This window comes from Macrobrachium nipponense, chromosome 41 (assembly GCF_015104395.2).
Source record: "Macrobrachium nipponense isolate FS-2020 chromosome 41, ASM1510439v2, whole genome shotgun sequence".
Taxonomy (NCBI): domain Eukaryota; kingdom Metazoa; phylum Arthropoda; class Malacostraca; order Decapoda; family Palaemonidae; genus Macrobrachium; species Macrobrachium nipponense.
This window is the reverse complement of record NC_061102.1, coordinates 20,970,783-20,991,709: the sequence shown is the minus strand read 5'-3', so window position 1 is coordinate 20,991,709 and position 20,927 is coordinate 20,970,783. Positions and strand designations below refer to the sequence as shown.

The following is a 20,927-nucleotide window of genomic DNA, read 5'->3' as shown; positions in this document are numbered from 1 at the left end:
ACAAGTTTATAATGTTTTCCACAAAAATCAGCTACAAGATTAAACTGGGAAATGTAAAGTGGGTTGTGGGGGGTGGGGGGGGCCCATTGCTACTGTATAGAGATCTGATGGCTGGTCAAAACAGAACTCTTGACTTAGCTGTAGGTTTTGGCTGTAGTAGATATGTGTTGCTTTAGTTATATGCTCTGTAATCAGATTCTCTTTTTGGATATCGGATGTTTCTTTGTTTTCTAGCACTCCTTCAAGAAACCAAATTCACATCTTTTAACAAAGAAGAGCCCTTTTCTGCCATTTGAGGACATTCTACCGATTGAACGGTTGTCACAGAAGTATGATTACTCTCTTTTTGCAGTTGCAACGCACACAAAGAAGAGACCAGACAACTTGATAATGGGTAAGTAAAATTTTAATATAATACTGTACAGTTAAGAAGGAATAGATCAGTGAAAATTGCAAATGTTAAACAACTAATTCAATTCCAGTATGATACCTATGATACTAATTTGGCATGCTGTATTGAAAATGCTGTATAACAGTGGTATTCAAGGCCACCTGCCTGTATTCATAAAAGAACTTGTAAACGAACTGTACCTTCATGGTGCAGTTAGTTGGTGTTCACTGAGGCACATAAATTGGAGGATGGTATTCCAAAGGGAAATGTTCTGATTGGTACATTTTTTCTCCTTACATTCAGCAGTATTTCAAATCAATTACAAAACAGAATGAAAATTTATATATCAATGACTGCATTATTCGATGTGGCCTCAGCTTATTCTTGATTATGCCAAAGAAAGTAAAAGTTCAGTAGTCTGGTTTTTTGTGTAAAAGATGGAAAAAGAATAACAACTTACAACTAAAATTGAGTAACAATCTGATAACTATCATCCAGACCCAAATTTTTAGGTTTTATTTTATCAGCCAGCCTGAGGAGACATTTTATTAGGTTCAGAGGTCTGGATAAACTAATCTTTTATAATAATGATAGGTTTTATTTGTGGTATACACCTGAACTGGAAAGCACATGTATTTATTTGCATGAAAGTCAGAAGCAAAAGAGCATTAAAAAAGCTATTGTATTCGACTTTGGGAACTGACCCTAATGTAATTATACAAATAGTACTGTCTCTCTTTGATTATGGAAGTTAATATAGGACACAGCATAATAAGACTATTAGAACTTAACTCAATTCTTAATAAACAGTTGAATCTATATTGGAATATTCAAGTCCCCCCCAAATAAGTGAATCACTCCTTCACTATGCCTTAGTGATCATTTGAAGTGTATTGAAGATTCAGACAGATGATTCTGCCTCTAACATTTTTTTCATTCATTGAGATTTTTATAAGCGGTCATCCACTGCCAGCTCCAACTAGAACCAACAGAATTTTTGAATCATGAAATGTCATCTTAACATTTCTTCTGTTGCTAGAACTTCCCCTTCCATGGATTATAAATATATATATATATCTGTCTATACACTGAACAATCTACCCAAAAATTATGCTTATACTCTTGAGCATCATAAGCTGCACATGATAAAACATTAATGTAAAAGCCCACATAGGCATAATCTTTATCTGGAATAGGATTTGGTGTAATATCATCTAATGAAACAAACCAGTTATGTTTACCCAGTAATGCTTCAGATATCACAGTATTGTATCTGCAGTTACATTTATTAAAAACATAACACCATGGAAATTTGCAGTTTTCAATTCAGTGGCTTAGAAGTCTTTTAGTACTCCTACAAAATTATTGCCACAAATCCTTTTGTTCAACAGATCAGGTTTTCATTCTACATATGTACAGTTATTATAAAATATTGAATTATGTTTTAGAGAATTCCCTAAAATCCTTTTGTTCAGGAGATCATCTTTTAATTCTATGTAGTATGTAAAGCTACTCTATAAATTAAACTGCTTCTGTAGGCATTCAAGTAAATGATGTTGATAAAAGAAGCCAAAGCTGCAGCTACCAAAGTCAAATTTAAAATAAACAGTGTGGCATATCAAATACTGTACAGTATGTACAGGCATTTTTTAAATAAATCATTGAAATAAAGTTAGTTGTTTATTTAATTGTTTACTCAGTGTAGTTAAATTTTTTAAGTTGTATGGTAATTTATTACATAAGTTTTGGGAGTTAAATCTGTTAACTGAGGGCTCAGACTACTTAATTTTGATGATGATAATATATTCTGTTCTTTTAGGTCGAATGTTTAGCAACCATCTGCTGGATATGGTGGAGTTGGGTATTGTGAATTACAAAGGTCTATCAGATTTCAAGAATGCAAAGATATCTTCAGGAACAAAGCCATGTATGGTGTTTTGTGGTACTGACTTTGAAGACATTGATGAATATAAGAAGTTGAAAAATTTTTTGATTGATTTCTTTCGAGGAGTGGAAGCAACTGATGTAAGACTGCAAGGATTTGAACATGCTCTGCTGTTCATTGCAATTGAAGGAAATGTTCTTATCAGAAGTTACAAGTAAGTTTTAATATTCTTTTCATTAAGGATAATTACTCAAAAATACCTCTCAAATTTTTTCTTTTCATTAAACTACTGTTACCTTTAGAGAGAGGAATAATATACTAGTGGGATGATTGAAAGGACTTCTTGTACAGTATATGTTTCTAGAGCTAGGCTTATTTTCAGAATCAGCTAATGTGTAAATTAAATAAGTACCATTTTATGCCACTCCAGCTACATTTCAGAGACTGACAAGTATTTAGATGAAAAATGAATTGAGGCTTTTCTAGACTTTATTACTAGTGTTTACAGGCAGTCCACGGCTTACAACAGGGGTTCTGTTCTTGAGACGCGTTGTAAGCCGGAAAATTGTCAAAAATCTTAAGAAAACCTTACTTTTAATGCTTTGGGTGTATTAGAAGCTGTAAACTGCATTTTTCATCAAAAAAACCTTATAATATTGATTATTTTGTATTCTTGGAGTCAGATTTCTTCCGCCAGATAGGCGTCGTAAGTGCCGTAACCCTGGAACATGCATCATAAACCTGGAAATAATTTCTGACGAATATGATTGAAAAGCGTTGTAACCTCGGAATGCCGTAAGCCGAACCCGTCGTAAGCCAGGGACTGCATGTATTGGTGTCGTTAACATAGTGGAAATTATCTGAAAGTGTTAATCTTTTTACAAGTACAGGCAGTCCCTGGTTATCGGCTGGGGTTCCGTTCTTGGGTGGGTGCTGATAGGCGAAAACTGTCATTAACCAAAACTCAGCGATTTATGGCACTGACAACCAAAACTTGGCCTGTTATGACGGCATAAATGGATCATATCCATGTACCATGCAGAAATGAAAGCCCCATTAAGGACTTTTGTACACTTATGATATGTTATTAACAGCAGAATTAATAGAAGAGATCTTGGATGTGTTAAAAGATGCAAAAGTGGAATTTGATTGAAAATGTTACAAATTGTGTCTTATGTTAAAGAGTGCAAATTTAAATAGAATATTACAAACTAAAAGTAATTTGTAATTTTTCCTTTTCTACAAACCTATGCTTTCTTAATAGTTAAGCACATTTTGTGTGAGTAACCCCATTTTTGAAAGCATAAGTTTGTATTCCCGTTGGAACAAAATGTATTTTCAGTGCCTGGCTTTCATAAAAACTAATACGTAGTGAAGAGATGGAGGAAGAAGAGGATTATGCTGTATGGAGGATCAGACTTTGGAATTAGAACATTTCTTATTTCTTTGGTTCATACTAAATCATGAAGCTGAAATTGAGGTACAATATGGAAAAATAGCACCAACTTGTGTCAAGTTACAATAATGTTACTCAACAAAGAAAATGGAAATGTGAAAAGGCTTGATTGTAAAATGTTGGTAATCATGTGGCCTGTGGTTGGGAAATTGTATACTAATAAGTTAGAAAGGAGTAAAGAAATATTCAGACGCTAGAAGATAAATTTTTTTCCAGGAATGCGCACTTATTCGTGAAGTACAAACAATGGGATTTTTAAAATATATTTTGTAGATGAGGAATTCTTTTCATGGTGAAAACTACAATTGCCTGATAATGCATTTCTGTTATTTGACTTGGAGAGATTTGAATTGCTTATAATAAGTTACGGGACATTACCCAAGTTGAAAACAATTTTTTAAATCATCGTTTTCAGTTTGATTTAAGCATGCATTTTTCAGATTTTATTGGTTAATCCTTTTCCAATTCACTAAGATTTTAATGCTATTTCTGCAGTTACAGTGATTCTAATACCTTTGGAGACAGGTTTGTGAATTAATTGCATTAATAAGATTTTCTGCATTTCATGGGTTCTCACTTTACAAGAACACACTGTAAAATATGAATTTGTTCCGATACGTAATACAAACCATCGGTCCTTTAACAATAGGAAGTAGCTAGCGGCAGCTGGAACGGTCGTAAGCTTCGAACAAGGGGAGACGGTAGAGGTTAACTGCTTGTCCGCGCGACTGGGAGGTAAACAAATCACTTTTGCTTTCGGCCGCCGGTGTGAAGGACGTGTTTCGTCATCGCTCTCTGCCGCTTCATCGTCGTATGTTGTTTGTTTATATTGTGTTTTCTACTAATGGTTTGTTTGACTTGAAAATGAAAACTGTAAGTACACTGTTTTCATTTTCATTCCTTAATTATGAACCAACATGGAGCTATCGCCGTAGATGCGGCGATTTCCTCTCTTTTCATGAATTGAACCCTTGAATTATGTCTCGGTGCCGAGGGCGGGCGCGCTCGCGCCGAGTCATGTATTTTGGGCGAAAGTGTGTAATTGAAAAAATGTAAGTACTCTTCATTCTATTTTTTTGCCCTGTGCGGTTCGTTACCGAGAGTGTGATTGCGCTCGGCACGAGCCTTTTATTTTGTATGATAGAATGCAATGAAAGTGGATTCGCAATTGCAATATTCTTTTCATTTTCATTTATTTATTTGCATAAAATTTAATTTGGATCAATTTTCGTTCTTACCCGGGAATTGATCCTTACGATTATTTTTCTGTGAAAGTGAAATCGCAAGTGCAGTATTTTGCTGTTTCATTCATATGATAGCATTCATATTATTTGGATCAAGTTTCCGTTCTTACCCGGGAATTGATCTTTTCCCCTTTAAGTTCTATGAAGTGAATCGCAAGGGCAGTATTCTGTTTCATTTTCATATTACTTTTCACTGCTGTGCGTAGGAAGCGAAGGTCTGCCAGGAAGTCGTCGGAAAGCTCTCCGCGCGCCTCCCCCCCCCCCCCCTTGGTATCCGATTCTTCGTCTTCCTTCCTGCCCCCCGCTCAGCTTCTTCGTTGTATTTTGTATTTGGGGTCTTCTTTGCGTTCGGGTGGGGTGGGGCATTTTCCCCCCGCCCCTGCGTGAGGGAACCCCTCTTACTAATCTATCTATGCTACCGCAGGTGCTACATCCGTGGGAGACGACCTTGGACAGGTATGGACCACGCGGCGGCAGGGCGTGCCTAGCATCCACGGGCGGCTGCTGCAGCGTCTAGCGAGGTCTGGGGCGGTCTCCACTACTACCACGGCGCTTATGCTGCTCCCCCCCTCCTGGTCTACACTCCCCCATGCTGTGTGGTCGCCGTCTGCCGCTACTGTGCTGTCGGGCCGCCGCCGTACCGATGGGGGGTTGCCGCCGCCGCCTGTTTTCTTCGTGTTGCCTGCCCCAGACTTCCGCTGTTTCCAGCAGCTCGCCCCTGGACCGGCCGCCAGTACCCAGTTCCGCTGGCTGCCGATGATTCTACGAGGCGATCGCTGGGGCCTGCCGTACCTGCCGCTGATGTGATTCCCGCTGTTGGCTTGGCTGTCCCTTCTGGGTCTACCGCTGCCGCTGTTCCTGCCGCTCCTGAGCTGGTTGCTGTTCCTGTCGCTCCTGGTTCCTGAGCCTGTCCATGCTGGTCTGCCCACGGTGTGTCTTCCCAGTCCCAGGTCCTTCCGGACAGGTGCAGTCGGGCCGTGTTGCTTCGGCAATAGCCCCGGCTCCGGCCTGGATGGAGGACCTGACGACTGTCCTGCGTGAGCTGACGAGGAAGAGGAAGAAGAGGAAGCTGTCATCTTCGTCTGCTGCTGCCTCTTCCCCTTCGACTTCTAAGGCCCATAAGCCGAAGAAGAAGAAGGCTGCCTTCTCCCTAAGAAGTCCTCCTTCGGGAACTTCTAAGGGCCCGTCCCACCCCAACCCCGGTGGGACGGGGGGTCCTTCTGCTGGTCCTCCTGCTCCTTCGGGAGACGGGGGCCTCCGTCTCCCATTCCCGTAAAGGAATAGATAGACTGGGTACCAGCTGGAGTATCGGTTAGCTCTGGTACTTCCTCGCCTGGTGCTAGTGGCGATGCCGCTACGCCAGGTTCCGGCTCGGTCTCTCGTTCGCGAGAGATCCCGAGTGTACGTTCTCCCTCGGGAGACCGTGCAGCCAAGTTTCGGCGCCCAAGACGCGGCACGGTAGCAGAAGGCTGGTGAGAGCCGCTCAGGTGACTCTCGCCAGGCCAGCGGCCGCTCTTGCAGCGACCAGCTGGTAACCCGGGTTTTCCCCCCTAAGAAGGCTCCTTCGGGACCTTCTAAGGGCCCGTCTCGCTCCGGCGATTCGGGGAGCTCTTTCTGCTGGTCCTCCTGCTCCCTCGGGAACAGGGCCCGTCTCTTCTTCTACCAAGGAGAAGAAGACGGGGACCAGAGGAGTACCAGCTTCGGCTGGCACTTCCTCGCCTGGTTCTAGCGGTTCTGCCGCTAAACCAGGATCCGCCTCGGCTTCTCGTTAGCGAGAAGTACCGAGTGGACGGTCTCCCGCTGGGAGACCGTCCAGCCAAAGTCTTGACACCCGAGCTCGCTCGCCGTCAAGACCGAAGCGCGGAGCAGAAGACTGGCGAGAGTCGTGCAGACGGACTCTCGCCAGGCCAGTGGACGCTCTCGCAGCGACCAGCTGGCTGCTCGGGTTGACGTGACGGTCGCTGACCAGCCATGGGTTGAGGCGAGGAAGGGGTCCCCACGCGGCCGTCAGTACCAGCCACGGCTGGTACCGAGCGGCTCGACGCGCCGAGAGGACGCTCGCCGGTCTCACCGCGACAGCGAGCCTAGCAGGTCACCTGACGCTGCTCCCATCGGGACCGGGCGGAGACGGTAACCAGCAAACAGCTCGCCTGACGTTAGAGATCAGCGTCGACGTTCTCAGCCGAGCCTCTCGCCCCAGGCGAGCGGCAAGGCTAGGCCTGCTGCTCGATCGCCACGCGGGTGACGATCAGCAGCAGCCCTCCAAGCACGCTGGTCCTGCCAGCGAGCTAGGGGGGGGGGAGCGTCAGGTCTGCCTCTCCTGTACCTTCAACCTCCTCGGGCTACACCGGGAGGAGCGAGTACCTATGAGTGATCGTGAGAGGTGTGCGCGCTCGCGATTCCCCGCTATGACGCCGTATGGACCAGGCACGGTTCTAGGACCGACCAGGACTACGCGCAAGTAGCTGGAGGCGACCGTCAGGGGTCTGCCGTTGTTCCTCCTTCTGAAGGAGGAGTATCTCGGGATCTGTTCTTGCTGGAGGGACTGGACGGTCTACTCCGCAAGACGCGGTTACTCCCGAGATACAGAGGAATTTGCAGAAGTCATTAAGCTGATTCGTCAGCATAATGACCTTGCGGAAGGATTGCCGCTCCCACCAGGCAGAGCCCACGTCTTGCTCGAGTCGTTTTGGGGCCCGAGAGGGAACCCAAACCGACGGTGGGTCTGCCGCGATCGGAGCTTGCAGATTCTGTCTCGAACCAGAGTCTCTCGTCTCGGACAAGAAGGCTCTCTCAGTTCTGGCCGGTTGATCAAGCTACTTCCACCTCCTCTACTGCGACAGCGGCGTTTCTACGTGTCTTCGGACACCGTATTTAAATACTCCTTCGGTCCTCCTGAGAGGTTTTTGACCGTCGACGAGGAACTGGGTAATTGGCGTCGGAGGACGGTATCGGCTCTCTCCTGTCAGGTGTCGATCAGCCCACACCCAGACGACGTTCACAGTGGCGGCAGACCCTTACCTACAGTGAGAGTTCGTAACCCTCCGCGGGAAAAACGTTTTCTCCTGACGATACGTTTCCCAGACTTCTGAGAGGCCAGGCGATGGCTGCTCCTACTCTTCTCCAACTGCTAGTTCCACTGGGAAGGAAAGGCGAGCGAGTATCCAATTCCTCCCCCATTCCCTCTCTCCTTACGGCTACGAGGGAAAGGGGAGGGATTCCTACAGAGATTTCTCTGTAGGATCCCACGTTCGGGACTGCGCTAGCCGGGGGGACTTTCGGGTCTACCTGACGTAAGCCCCGGTCGTTGAGGAGGGATCCTGCCCCATTCTCGATTTCTACGAATCGAGAGGACCACCAGCCGATATCGTTTGACGAATTCGGTGGGGGTTTCGCAGACTGCTTAGGGAATTTCTAACGGAATTTCTAAGGCGCATTCAGAAGGTGTTTTTTTTTTCGAGTTTTTTGTTTGACGATCTACCAAACCACTTAAGGGCGGCCGGAGGACCACGGAGTCCAAAGTTGAGCGAGACGAGAATCCCCGATATTGTTACAAGATAATCGGGAACTCGCCTATGCTCGAATTCCTGGAATTTCTAGCATTGGGAAGAAGACTGCTGCTGAAAGAAACTATCTCACAGTAGGCGACCAACCTGGAATAGAGAAGATCGGACGGGAATATCCAGTTTGGCTTGAACTATCGTCTTAGTATTCTGTTCACCATTGAAGCTTCCTTCGAGGAAGACTTCTCCTTCACTCTCTTTGATAGAGATCGAAGGTGGTCGATCTCCAATCCTTATTTTGGTTTTTCTTGAAGGAAAGAATTTAGGATGGAGATCGTTGTTCAGAATCCTACAAATATACTACGTATTTTGTTCCGATACGTAATACAAACCATCGGTCCTTTAACAATAGGAAGTAGCTAGCGGCAGCTGGAACGGTCGTAAGCTTCGAACAAGGGTTGAGAACGGTAGTTAACTGCTTGTCCGACAGTCCGCCCGCCGCGCGACTGGGAGGTAAACAAATCACTTTTGCTTTCGGCCGCGGGTGTGAAGGACGTGTTCGTCATCGCTCTCCCTCCGCTTCATCGTCGTATGCTTTGTTTTATATTGTGTTTTTCTACTAATGGTTTGTTTGACTTGAAAATGAAACTGTAAGTACACTGTTTTTCATTTTCATTACTTAATTATGAACCAACATGGAGTATCGCCGTAGATGCGGCGATTTCCTCTCTTTTCATGAATGAACCCTTGAAGTATGTCTCGGTGCCGAGGGCGGGCGCGCTCGCGCCGAGTCATGTATTTTGGGCGAAAGTGTGTAATTGAAAATGTAAGTACTCTTTTCATTATATTTTTGCCCTGTGCGTTCGTTACCGAGAGTGTGATTGCGCTCGGCACGAGCCTTTTAATTTTGTATAATAGAATGCAATGGAAGTGGATTCGCAATTGCAATATTCTTTTTCATTTTCATTTATTTATTTGCATGAAATTTAATTTGGATCAATTTTCGTTCTTACCCGGGAATTGATCCTTACGTTTTTTTTATGTGAAAGTGAATCGCAATTGCAGTATTCTGTTTATTTCATATATATTTTTATGATAGATCATATTATTGGATCAAGTTTCCGTTCTTACCCGGGAATTGATCTTTTCCCCTTTAAGTTCTATGAAGTGAATCGCAAGGGCAGTATTCTGTTTCATTTTCATATTACTTTTCACTGCTGTGCGGGGGTTGGGGGAAGCGAAAGGTCTGCCAGGAAGTCGTCGGAAAGCTCTCCCGCGACTCCCTTGGTATCCGATTCTTCGTCTTCCTTCCTGCCCCCCGCTCAGCTTCTTCGTTGTATTTTGTATTTGGGGTCTTCCTTGCGTTCGGGGTGGGGCATGTCTTTCCCCCGTGCGTGAGGGAACCCCTCTTACTAATCTATCTATGTTACCGCAGGTGCTACATCCGTGGGAGACGACCTTGGACAGGTATGGAACCACCGCGGCGGCAGGGCGTGCCTAGCATCCACGGGCTGCTGCAGCGTCTAGCGAGGTCTGGGGCGGTCTCCACTACTACCACGGCCGCTTATGCTGCTCCCCCCCCTCCTGGTCTACACTCCCCTTGCTGTGTCGATGACGCCGTCTGCCGCTACTAGGGGCCGCCGCCGTACCGATAGGGGGTTGCCGCCGCCGCCTGTTTCTTCGTGTTGCCTGCCCCAGACTTCCCGCTGTTCCAGCAGCTCGCCCCTGGACCGGCCGCCAGGACCCAGGTTCCGCTGGCTGCCGATGATTCTACGAGGCGATCGCTGGGCCTGCCGTACCTGCCGCTGATGTGATTCCCGCTGTTGGCTTGGCTGTCCCTTCTGGGTCTACCGCTGCCGCTGTTCCTGCCGCTCCTGAGCTGGTTGCTGTTCCTGTCGCTCCTGGTTCCTGAGCCTGTCCATGCTGGTCCTGCCCACGGTGTGTCTTCCCCAGTCCCAGATCCTTCCGACAGGTGCAGTCGGGCCGTGTTGCTTCGGCAATAGCCCGGCTCCGGCCTGGATGGAGGACTTGACGACTGTCTGCGTGAGCTGACGAGGAAGAGGAGAAGAGGAAGCTGTCATCTTCGTCTTCATCGTCTGCTGCTGCCATCTTCCCCTTCGACTTCTAAGGCCAAAGAGAAGAAGAAGAAGGCTGCCTTCCCCCCCCCACCTAAGAAGTTCTCCTTCGGGAACTTCTAAGGGCCCGTCCCACCCCCCAGTGGGACGGGGGGTCCTTCTGCTGGTCTCCTGCTCCTTCGGGAGCGGGGCCCGTCTCCCCTTCGTAAGGAAGAGATAGACGGGGACCAGAGGAGTATCGGTTAGCTCTGGTACTTCCTCGCCTGGTGCTAGCGGCGATGCCGCTACGCCAGGTTCCGGCTCGGTCTCTCGTTCGCGAGATCCCGAGTGTACGTTCTCCCTCGGGAGAGACCGTTGCAGCCAAGTTTCGGCGCCAGAGTTCGCTCGCGCCAAGACGCGCACGGAGCAGCAGGCTGGTGAGAGCCGCTCAGGTGACTCTCGCCAGGCCAGCGGCCGCTCTTGCAGCGACCAGCTGGTAACCCGGGTTTTCCCCCCTAAGAAGGCTCCTTCGGGACCTTCTAAGGCCCGTCTCGCTCCGGCGATTCGGGGAGCTCTTCTGCTGGTCCTCCTGCTCCCTCGGGAACAGGGCCCGTCTTTTCTTCTACCAAGGAGAAGAAGACGGGGACCAGAGGAGTACCAGCTTCGGCTTGGCCCTTCCTCGCCTGGTTCTAGCGGTTCTGCCGCTAAACCAGGATCCGCCTCGGCTTCTCGTTAGCGAGAAGTACCGAGTGGACGGTCTCCCGCGGGAGACCGTCCAGCCAAAGTCTTGACGCCCGAGCTCGCTCGCCGTCAAGACCGAAGCAACGGAGCAGAAGACTGGCGAGAGTCGTGCAGACGACTCTCGTCAGGCCAGTGGACGCTCTCCCGCAGCACCAGCTGGCTGCTCGGGTTGACGTGACGGTCGCTGACCAGCCACGAGTTGAGGCGAGGAAGGGGTCCCCGCGGCCGTCGGTACCAGCCACGGCTGGTACCAGCGGCTCGACGCGCCCGAGAGGACGCTCGCCGGTCTCACCGCGACAGCGAACCTAGCAGGTCACCTGACGCCGCTCCCATCGGGACCGGGCGGAGATGGTAACCAGCAACAGCTCGCCCTGACGCTAGAGATCAGCGTCGACGTTCTCAGCCGAGCCTCTCGCCCCAGGCGAGCGGCAACGGCTAGGCCCTTAGCTGCTCGATCGCCACCGCGGGTTGACGATCAGCAGCAGCCCTCCAAGCACGCTGGTCCTGCCAGCGAGCTAGGGGGGGGCGTCAGGTCTGCCTCTCCTGTACTTCAACCTCCTCGGGCTACACCGGGAGGGAGCAGAGGTACCCTATGAGTGATCGCGAGAGAGGTGCGCCGCTCGCGATCCCGCTATGACGCCGTATGGACCAGGCCACGGTTTCTAGGACCGACCAGGACATACGTGCAAGTAGCTGGAGGCGCACCGTCAGGGGTCTGCCACTGTTCCTCCTTCGGAAGGAGGAGTATCTCGGATCTGTTCTTGCTGGAGGGACTGGACGATCCTACTCCGCAAGACGCGGTTACTCCCGAGATACAGAGGAAATTGCAGAAGTCATTGAGCTGATTCGTCAGCATAATGACCTTGCGGAAGGATTGCCGCTCCCACCAGCAGAGCCCACGTCTCTGCTCGAGTCGTTTTGGGGCCCGAGAGGGAACCCAAACGACGGTGGGTCTGCCGCGATCGGAGCTTGCCGATTCTGTCTCGAACCAGAGTCTGTCGTCTCCGGACAAGAAGGCTCTCTCAGTTCTGGCCGGTCGATCAAGCTACTTCCACCTCCTCTACTGCGACAGCGGCGTTTCTACGTGTCTTCGGACACCGTATTTAAATACTCCTTCGGTCCTCCTGAGAGGTTTCGACCTCGACGAGGACTGGAATGAGTCGGAGGACGGTATCGGCTCTCTCCTGTCAGGTGTCGATCAGCCCCACCCAGACGACGTTCACAGTGGCGGCAGACCCTTACCTACAGTGAGAGTTCGTAACCCTCCGCGGGAAAACGTTTTCTCCTGACGATACGTTTTTCCCAGACATCTGAGAGACCATCGCCGCAAGGCGATGGCTGCTCCTATTCTTCTCCAACTGCTAGTTCCACTGGGGGGGAAGGCGAGCGACGTATCCAATTCCTCCCCATTCCCTCTCTCCTTACGGCTACGAGGGAAAGGGGAGGGATCCTACAGAGATTTCTCTGTAGGATCCCACGTTCGGGACTGCGCTACCGGGGGGACCTTCGGGTCCTACCTGACGTAAGCCCCGGTCGTTGAGGAGGGATCCTGCCCCATTCTCGATTTCTACGGGAATCGAGAGGACCACCAGCCGATATCGTTTCATGAATTCGGTGGGGGTTTCGCAGACTGCTTAGAATTCTAAGGAATTTCTAGCGCATTCAGTGTGTTCGAGTTTTTTACGATCTCCAAACACTTAGGCGAGACCACGGTCTAAAGTGAGCGAGACGAGAATTCCCGATGTTACATGATAATCGGGAACCTCGCCTATGCTCGAATTCCTGGAATTTCTAGCATTGGGAAGAAGACTGCTGCTGAAAGAAACTATCTTACAGTAGGCGACCAACCTGGAATAGAGAAGATCGGACGGGAATATCCAGTTTGGCTTGAACTATCGTCTTAGTATTCTGTTCACCATTGAAGCTTTTCCTTCGAGGAAGACTTCTCCTTCACTCTTTGATAGAGATCGAAGGTGGTCGATCTCCAATCCTTATTTTGTTTTCTTGAAGGAAAGAATTTAGGATGGAGATCGTTGTTCAGAATCCTACAAATATACTACGTATATTAACCTCGCGACATGATTTCTACTAAGCAGTTGAATTGTCGAGGGGTAGGCGCATATCCTAGTTTATCTACGGATTGCGACTTAGAAGAGAAGTATTCTAATTGAACTGCAACTCGGGGTTGCCTGCAACCTCCCAGGAGTTTTCAGTTTCAATTTTATATACTTATGGTTTTGTCACGACAACACCATTTCAACTTTTATATTTACCGAAATTCGTTTCGCCTAAATATAATTGCTCGAGCATATCTTTTATGCTCGGTAGTTCTAGCCGAACGCATTCCTTCATGGAATAATGGATTACATGGCAACTCAGGATGACGAGTCGGCAAGAGCTCAGGCTCAACTACTGCGTATTGAACTGCCTGACAGCAGCTCAGTATCAGCTGGGCCTCCGAGATGCACTGGTCAGTTTATGTCTCTCTCTCTCCCCTGCTTTGATTGACTACCGAACCGTATCTCTGCCCAACAATCATGGACTTAGGTCTCTGGACTTAGGTCTCTGATTAATGGGGATTCTCGCAATAATGAAGGACCATCTACTGCTGTGACGCTAGATTCCATCGCCTTCGACATTGCGAGAATTTTTAATAGAGATATCTCTTGGACTCTTTCATCTTTCTGTTTACCGCACGGTAACAGAAGTCTGTACAAGTCTCCCGCTGCATCGCACTGCGATAATGCGAATGATTTTGCAGACATCTGAGTTTGTCTTCAAAATATCTCGTATTCGTAGGTGTACAATTGTTCATTGTTCAACCCGAATTACGAGATGTGTCAGAAGACATCGCCTACTCTCCGACCTGACAGCTCTACTTCCAAATGTTCAGCCCATGAGAAGCAGTTCTTCAGGCGGCTTTCCCCTGTGTTTTCATTACTGAAGAACGCCCCGCGTTTCATTGCAACTACGACTTCCTCACCGGACAGCAATGAAATAGCGGTTAGCGTTTCAGTCATTTGTAAGCACAGGTTATGAATCTTGAGAATCCTTCTCTCGATTCGTCTGTGAAGACGTAGGTTGCATTCAATATCTACCTTCGTCTTCAACGGTACATAGTGTTGTTTCTCCTTAGCTGAGATTCAACAACCATGAGATGTTTTGCCTTCAGGGACCTCGGTCTCTAGAAGGCAATTGACTTTTGCCTGTTGGGCACATGCCTTAAGAGAATCATCACCTCGCTGTCCGGCATTGGTGACAAACAAATACATTATTTGTTTGGTCTCTCGGGCATAACCCTTTAAAGGCGAAGGTCACGTGACTTACTCGGATGCTTTGACAAACTTGCCTCCTACCGAACGCAGTCAGTCGGCAGCTGTCAGAGCGCCCGAGTCAGTTACGAACTACGCTGTTGACTTAGTTCGGTTGTTACAGAGCAATCATTACTTCGTTTTAATAGCTTGTCACAGTACCCATACCATTGACACCCACCATGGAGTGTCGGTGTCCTATCCACTACCGAGAACTTCGCTGCATGGGGATAGGAGGTGCGAGAGACTTCGTGGCAAACGGACAGACAGTATGGGTACTGGACATCACCGAAGTAGAGAAAGAGGAATAGGTCATGCGACTATTTCCTTCTTTTCCTCTGAGGAACTGCATGACTTCTCCTGCGAAGTCAAGCATCCAGGGGATGGGGATCCGTGACGCTCGATTTCGTACCGAAACTTCGTAGCGAAGACTCAGAACCCTTCGGTCCCTGACGATTGGTTCGAGTCGTTCACAATCCCCTCCCTAATGGACTTCACCGCCTTCGATGCGAAGGAGATGCTGCCTTGTCCGCAAGAACTTCTCCGTGGCGCAGGTACTGAAGGCAGGGGTCTGGTCCAACCAGACCACATGCCCTTCCTTCTACCTTCGGGATATTGCCCACAGGATCCTTGGATCTTTTTCCTTGGGACCCGTGGTGCTGCCCTGCAAAACGTTGTGTAGCGAACCCAGACCCTCGCAGGTGAACAGCATCGAGTTCTGGTGTGACCGTAAGAATGGATGAGTGAATGATCAGTGGTTACTGGCTCCCTTCCTTCCGTATTTTTTCTTTTTCCCCTTTTCCCCTCTAAACCTGTGGGTTAGAGGGACACGGTCGTCACCCTGCTGGATTAGGACAAGATGCAGGTGAGCTACTCAACAGAGCCCCATCCTATCCCTTTCACTAGGGATAGGAGCGTATATCCACCACTTCCTCCAACAAGGGGGAGGAAGTGGATGCCAGCTTGAGACAACCCATACTTTATGTTGCCTCTTGCAAACAGGAACAAGTTCTGCTTGCTGGTACGAAGAGATACGCTTGCCTCTCTCTTAGTACTCGGACCCCAGAGGTCTGACCATTGATCCTGCGGTGGCACACCCCGATCAATCGGACAGAGGCTTGGATCCCTCCCTCGCTCTTACGACCAGGGAGGCATTCCAGGGATGGACGAACACCAGTCTGTTCATCAAAAGACTCAGATTCCTCCCACCAAGAAGTGAGTCTTCCTATTGTTAAAGGACCGACATGTTTGTATTACGTATCGGAACAAATGACAATTTGTCGAAAATTGCATTTTTCCTAACTATACAAACCTGAGGTCCTTTACATATAGTCCCTCCTCATGCCACCCCTCACTCTGCGTATTTTGCATGGGCCAAAAGCAAAAGTGATTTGTTTACCTCCCAGCCGCGCGACTGTCGGACAAGCAGTTAACTACCGTTCTCCCCTTCCCCTCCCCTTTGTTCGAAGCTTACGACCGTTCCAGCTGCCGCTAGCTACTTCCTATTGTTAAAGGACCTCAGGTTTGTATAGTTAGGAAAAATGCAATTTTCGACAAATTGTCATATTAACCTCGCGACATGATTCTACTAAGCAGTTGAATTGTCCGAGGGGTAGGCGCATATCCTAGTTAATCTACGGATTGCGACTTAGAAGAGAAGTATTCTAATTGAACTGCAACTCGGGGTTGCCTGCAACCTCCCAGGAGTTTCAGTTTCAATTTTATATACTTATGGTTTTGTCACGACACACCATTTCAACTTTTATATTTACCGAAATTCGTTTCGCCTAAATATAATTGCTCGAGCATATCTTTTATGCTCGTAGTTCTAGCCGAACGCATTCCTTCGTGGAATAAATGGATTACCTGGCAACTCAGGATGACGAGTCAGCGAGAGCTCAGGCTCAACTACTGCGTATTGAACTGCCTGATAGCAGCTCAGTATTTCAGCTGGGCCCTCCGAGATGCACGGTCAGTTATGTCTCTCTCTCCCCTGCTTTGATTGACTACCGAACCGTATCTCTGCCCAACAATCATGGACTTAGGTCTCTGATTAACAGGGATTCTCGCAATAATGAAGGACCATCTACTGCTGTGACGCTAGATTCCATCGCCTTCAAACATTGCGAGAATTTCAACAGAGATATCTCTTGGACTCTTTCATCTTTCTGTTTACCGCACGGTAATTGAAGTCTGTACAAGTCTCCCGCTGCATCGCACTGCGATAATGCGAATGATTTTGCAGACATCTGAGTTTGTCTTCAAAATATCTCGTATTCGTAGGTGTACAATTGTTCATTGTTCAACCCGAATTACAAGATGTGTCAAAGACATCGCCTACTCTCCGACCTGACAGCTCTACTTCCAAATGTTCAGACCCATGAGAAGCAGTTCTTCAGGCGGCTTTCCCCTGTGTTTTCATTACTGAAGAACGCCCGCTTTCATTGCAACTACGACTCATCGGACAGCAATGAAATAGCGGTTAGCGTTTTCAGTCATTTGTAAGCACAGGTTATGAATCTTGAGAATCCTTCTCTCGATTCGTCTGTGAAGACGTAGGTTGCATTCAATATCTACCTTCGTCTTCAACGGTACTTAGTGTTTTTTGTTTCTCCTTAGCTGAGATTCAACAACCATGAGATGTTTTGCCTTCAGGGACCTCTGTCTCTAGAAGGCAATTGACTTTCGCCTGTTGGGCACATGCCTTAAGAGAATCATCACCTCGCTGTCCGGCATTGGTGACAAACAAATACATTATTTGTTTGGTCTCTCGGCATAACCCTTTAAAGGCGAAGGTCACGTGACTTACTCGGATGCTTGGACAACTGCCTCCTACCGAACGCAGTCAGTCGGCAGCTGTCAGAGCGCCCGAGTCAGTTACGAACTACGCTGTTGACTTAGTTCGGTTGTTACAGAGCAATCATTACTTCGTTTTAATAGCTTGTCACAGTACCCATACCATCGACACCCACCATGGAGTGTCGGTGTCCTATCCACTACCGAGAACTTCGCTGCATGGGGATAGGAGGATGCGAGAGACTTCGTGGCAAACGGACAGACCAGTATGGGTACTGGACATCACCGAAGTAGAGAAGAGGGATAGGTCATGCGACTATTTCCTTCTTTTCCTCTGAGGAACTGCATGACTTCTCCTGCGAAGTCAAGCATCCAGGGGATGGGGATCCTGACGCTCGATTTCGTACCGAACTTCGTAGCGAAGACTCAAGAACCCTTCGGTCCCTGACGATTGGTTCGAGTCGTTCACAATCCCCTCCCTAATGGACTTCACCGCCTTCGATGCGAAGGAGATGCTGCCTTGTCCGCAAGAACTTCTCCGTGGCGCAGGTACTGAAGGCAGGGGTCTGGTCCAACCAGACCACATGCCCTTCCTTCTACCTTCGGGATATTGCCCACAGGTCCTTGGATCTTTTTCCCTTGGGACCCGTGGTGGCTGCCCTAACACGTGTAGCGAAACCCAGACCCTCGCAGGCTGAACAGCATCGAGTCCTGGTGTGACCGTAAGAATGGATGAGTGAATGAGAGTGTGACTGGCTCCTCTTCCCATCTTTTTCTTCCCTCTACCTGTGGTTAGAGGGACACGGTCGTCACCCTGCTGGATAAGGACAAGATGCAGGTGAGCTACTCAACAGAGCCCATCCTATCCCTTTCACTAGGGATAGGAGCGTATATCCACCACTTCCTCCTCCAACAAGGGGGAGGAAGTGGATGCCAGCTTGAGACAACCCATACTTTATGTTGCCTCTTGCAAACAGGAACAAGTTCTTGCTTGCTGGTACGAAGAGATACGCTTGCCTCTCTCTTAGTACTCGGCCCAGAGGTCTGACCATTGATCCTGCGGTGCACACCCCGATCAATCGGCACAGAGTGCTTGGATCCCACCCTCCCCTCGCTCTTACGACCAGGGAGGCATTCCAGGGATGGACGAACACCAGTCTGTTAATCAAAAGACTCAGATTCCTCCACCAAGAAGTGAGTCTTCCTATTGTTAAAGGGGACCGATGGTTTGTATTTACGTATCGGAACAAATGACAATTTGTCGAAAATTGCATTTTTCCTAACTATACAAACCTGAGGTCCTTTACATATAGTCCCTCCTCATGCCACCCCTCACTCTGCGTATTTTGCATGGGCCAAAAGCAAAAGTGATTTGTTTTACCTCCCAGCCGCGCGACTGTCGGACAAGCAGTTAACTACCGTTCTCCCCTTGTTCGAAGCTTACGACCGTTCCAGCTGCCGCTAGCTACTTCCTATTGTTAAAGGACCTCAGGTTTGTATAGTTAGGAAAAATGCAATTTTCGACAAATTGTCATATTTTGTTTGCATTGTTGTATGTGCCTTCGTGATATCCTGTGTATAAGTGTAAGACAATTGATTTTCTTAATTTTACATTACAGAATAATGTTAAAGAAATCTGGTACCAAAATACCAAGAGTTGAATTAGAAGAGATAGGACCCTCTATGACACTTTTGCTGAGAAGAAATAGATATGCTTCTGATGATTTGATGAAAAGAGCATGCAGACAACCCAAGCAGTTGAAGGTATGTGGTCCAGTATCCTATACAGTCTCTCCTGTTGTGTTAGGAGACATACTTTTCTCCTGGTTACATTTTATTGTGAATTGTTAAATGGACACCCAAATAGGCTTGGATTGATAATTACATCTCATGTTTGTTTTTAATGGTGTACCTACTTGGTGAGTATGTATATACCTAAGTATCATTTTTGCATGGCAAACAGCAGCAATCAAGGATGTTTATAAACTGACTGTTATTTTGCCTCTTTATGGCTGTGAACATCATCCTAGAAAGGGAAATGGAAAAACGTGATTCAGCTTAGCTGGATATTTATTGATCTACACACCAGAGAATGAAAATTAAAAGGCAGAAAGTAATACAGGAGCCAGAGGAACACTGCAAACTACATTACTAGTGCTACTTGTATCCAGAAGCAGTTAAAGTTTACTGTTAAGATTCTTTTGTCAAGCAGATCAAATGTCTTCAATAAATCACATTAAGCAGGAATAAAGGCTGAACAGTGCTGAATTCCTGCTCCTGTTAAAACAGGTGCATTGTTAGACAAGGAAAATTTATATGTTTGCTTGGTGACTTGTGCAATTACCAATCTTGATAAAGATAGTGTGAACCATGTTCTGCTTCATGTTTATTATGTTCTAGGTTGTATGCACAGTTTTTAGAAAAATATTTGAAGTGTACATTATTATTATAAGGGATTAGTTTATCCAGACCTCTGAGCATAGCATATATGCATAGTCCAAGGAGGTAGTTCTATTACAGGAGGAAGTTTTATGTTGATATTTACCAACTCATTGGCTGCAAAAGCTCCAGTGCATAGTGTTGTCCTCCATCAATATCAGTTGGATCAAAGGTTGTACATGTGGTTTCATGTTCTACGTTTGTTTACACAAGGTGTGTTTGATGTGAACAATAATATTGCAGCTAGACTGTACTTGAGTTTGCATTAGGTATTCCCTCATTTTATTTGGGTTTCACATTGTGTGTAAGCTGTAATAATGTTATATTGTGTAAGCTGTAGTAATGTTATATTACTTAAAAAAAAGTGATTTCCCTAAACTAGATATTTTAGCGATGTGTATTCTTTCATTTGTTTGCTCTGCTACATGCTAACTTCAATTTTTATGGAATATAAAAGGGACTGATTTGAATTCAAACATCTGTACATTATACCAGGTACAGAATCACCAATAAAACTATTAGTATGATTGCAGAATACTGGAGAGTTTGTTGTAACTGGTCATAATTTATATTCTTTTTGTCAGTGTATCATTAGTAAATGTAAGCCAACAAGGTAATATCTACAATCATAAATGCTTGCTATTAACTGTGTGTAAAGTTACTTCAGTGTCCCATGTTGTTTCTTGGAAAACTCGACAAATAATGATACTCGTAAAAATTTAAATTTGTTTTCCACTGACATCTGCTAGCTCATGATGATTCTGTAGGCACTGTAATTATCATTTGAGTACTCAAAGAATGCCATTTTGTTACCATATAATGGTATTAATTTTACCTTTTTTTTTACCTTTCTTTGCAGAAAAAGACCGTGAAAAATCATAGTAAGGACGTGTTTGGCAGCAAACTTGCCAGAGTGCACATGACCAAATTAGATTTGAAGAGGTTGCAAACACGCAAAATGAAGGGCCTGAAGAAAACTGATGGCAAGAAAAAAGGCAGTAAATCTAAGAAAACTGGAACTACAGAGTCCATGGAAGTTTCCCAAGAATAAAGGATGATAGCATAAATTTTTAGTATGAAATATCCCATAGAGTTGGAAAGAAAAAA

At 46.8% G+C, this 20,927-nt stretch overlaps 1 protein-coding gene across 1 annotated transcript; it reads left to right on the top strand.

Moving 5' to 3' along the window:
• The first annotated feature begins 202 nt into the window (after nucleotides 1-202).
• Nucleotides 203-20,887, top strand: LOC135212579 (ribosome production factor 2 homolog). The gene is made up of 4 exons (XM_064246123.1): nucleotides 203-394; nucleotides 2,211-2,490; nucleotides 19,001-19,145; nucleotides 20,680-20,887. The coding sequence occupies exons 1-4, from the start codon at nucleotides 391-393 to the stop codon at nucleotides 20,869-20,871; spliced, it is 621 nt and encodes a 206-aa protein (XP_064102193.1). The 5' UTR covers nucleotides 203-390; the 3' UTR covers nucleotides 20,872-20,887.
• The last annotated feature ends 40 nt before the right edge of the window (nucleotides 20,888-20,927 follow it).

Bases quoted from the DNA above. Each gene is read 5' to 3' on its own strand.
- LOC135212579 (XM_064246123.1), top strand. The intron at 2,491-19,000 runs GTAAGTTTTAAT...TTTACATTACAG, and splicing joins GTTCTTATCAGAAGTTACAA to AATAATGTTAAAGAAATCTG. The intron at 19,146-20,679 runs GTATGTGGTCCA...CTTTCTTTGCAG, and splicing joins GACAACCCAAGCAGTTGAAG to AAAAAGACCGTGAAAAATCA.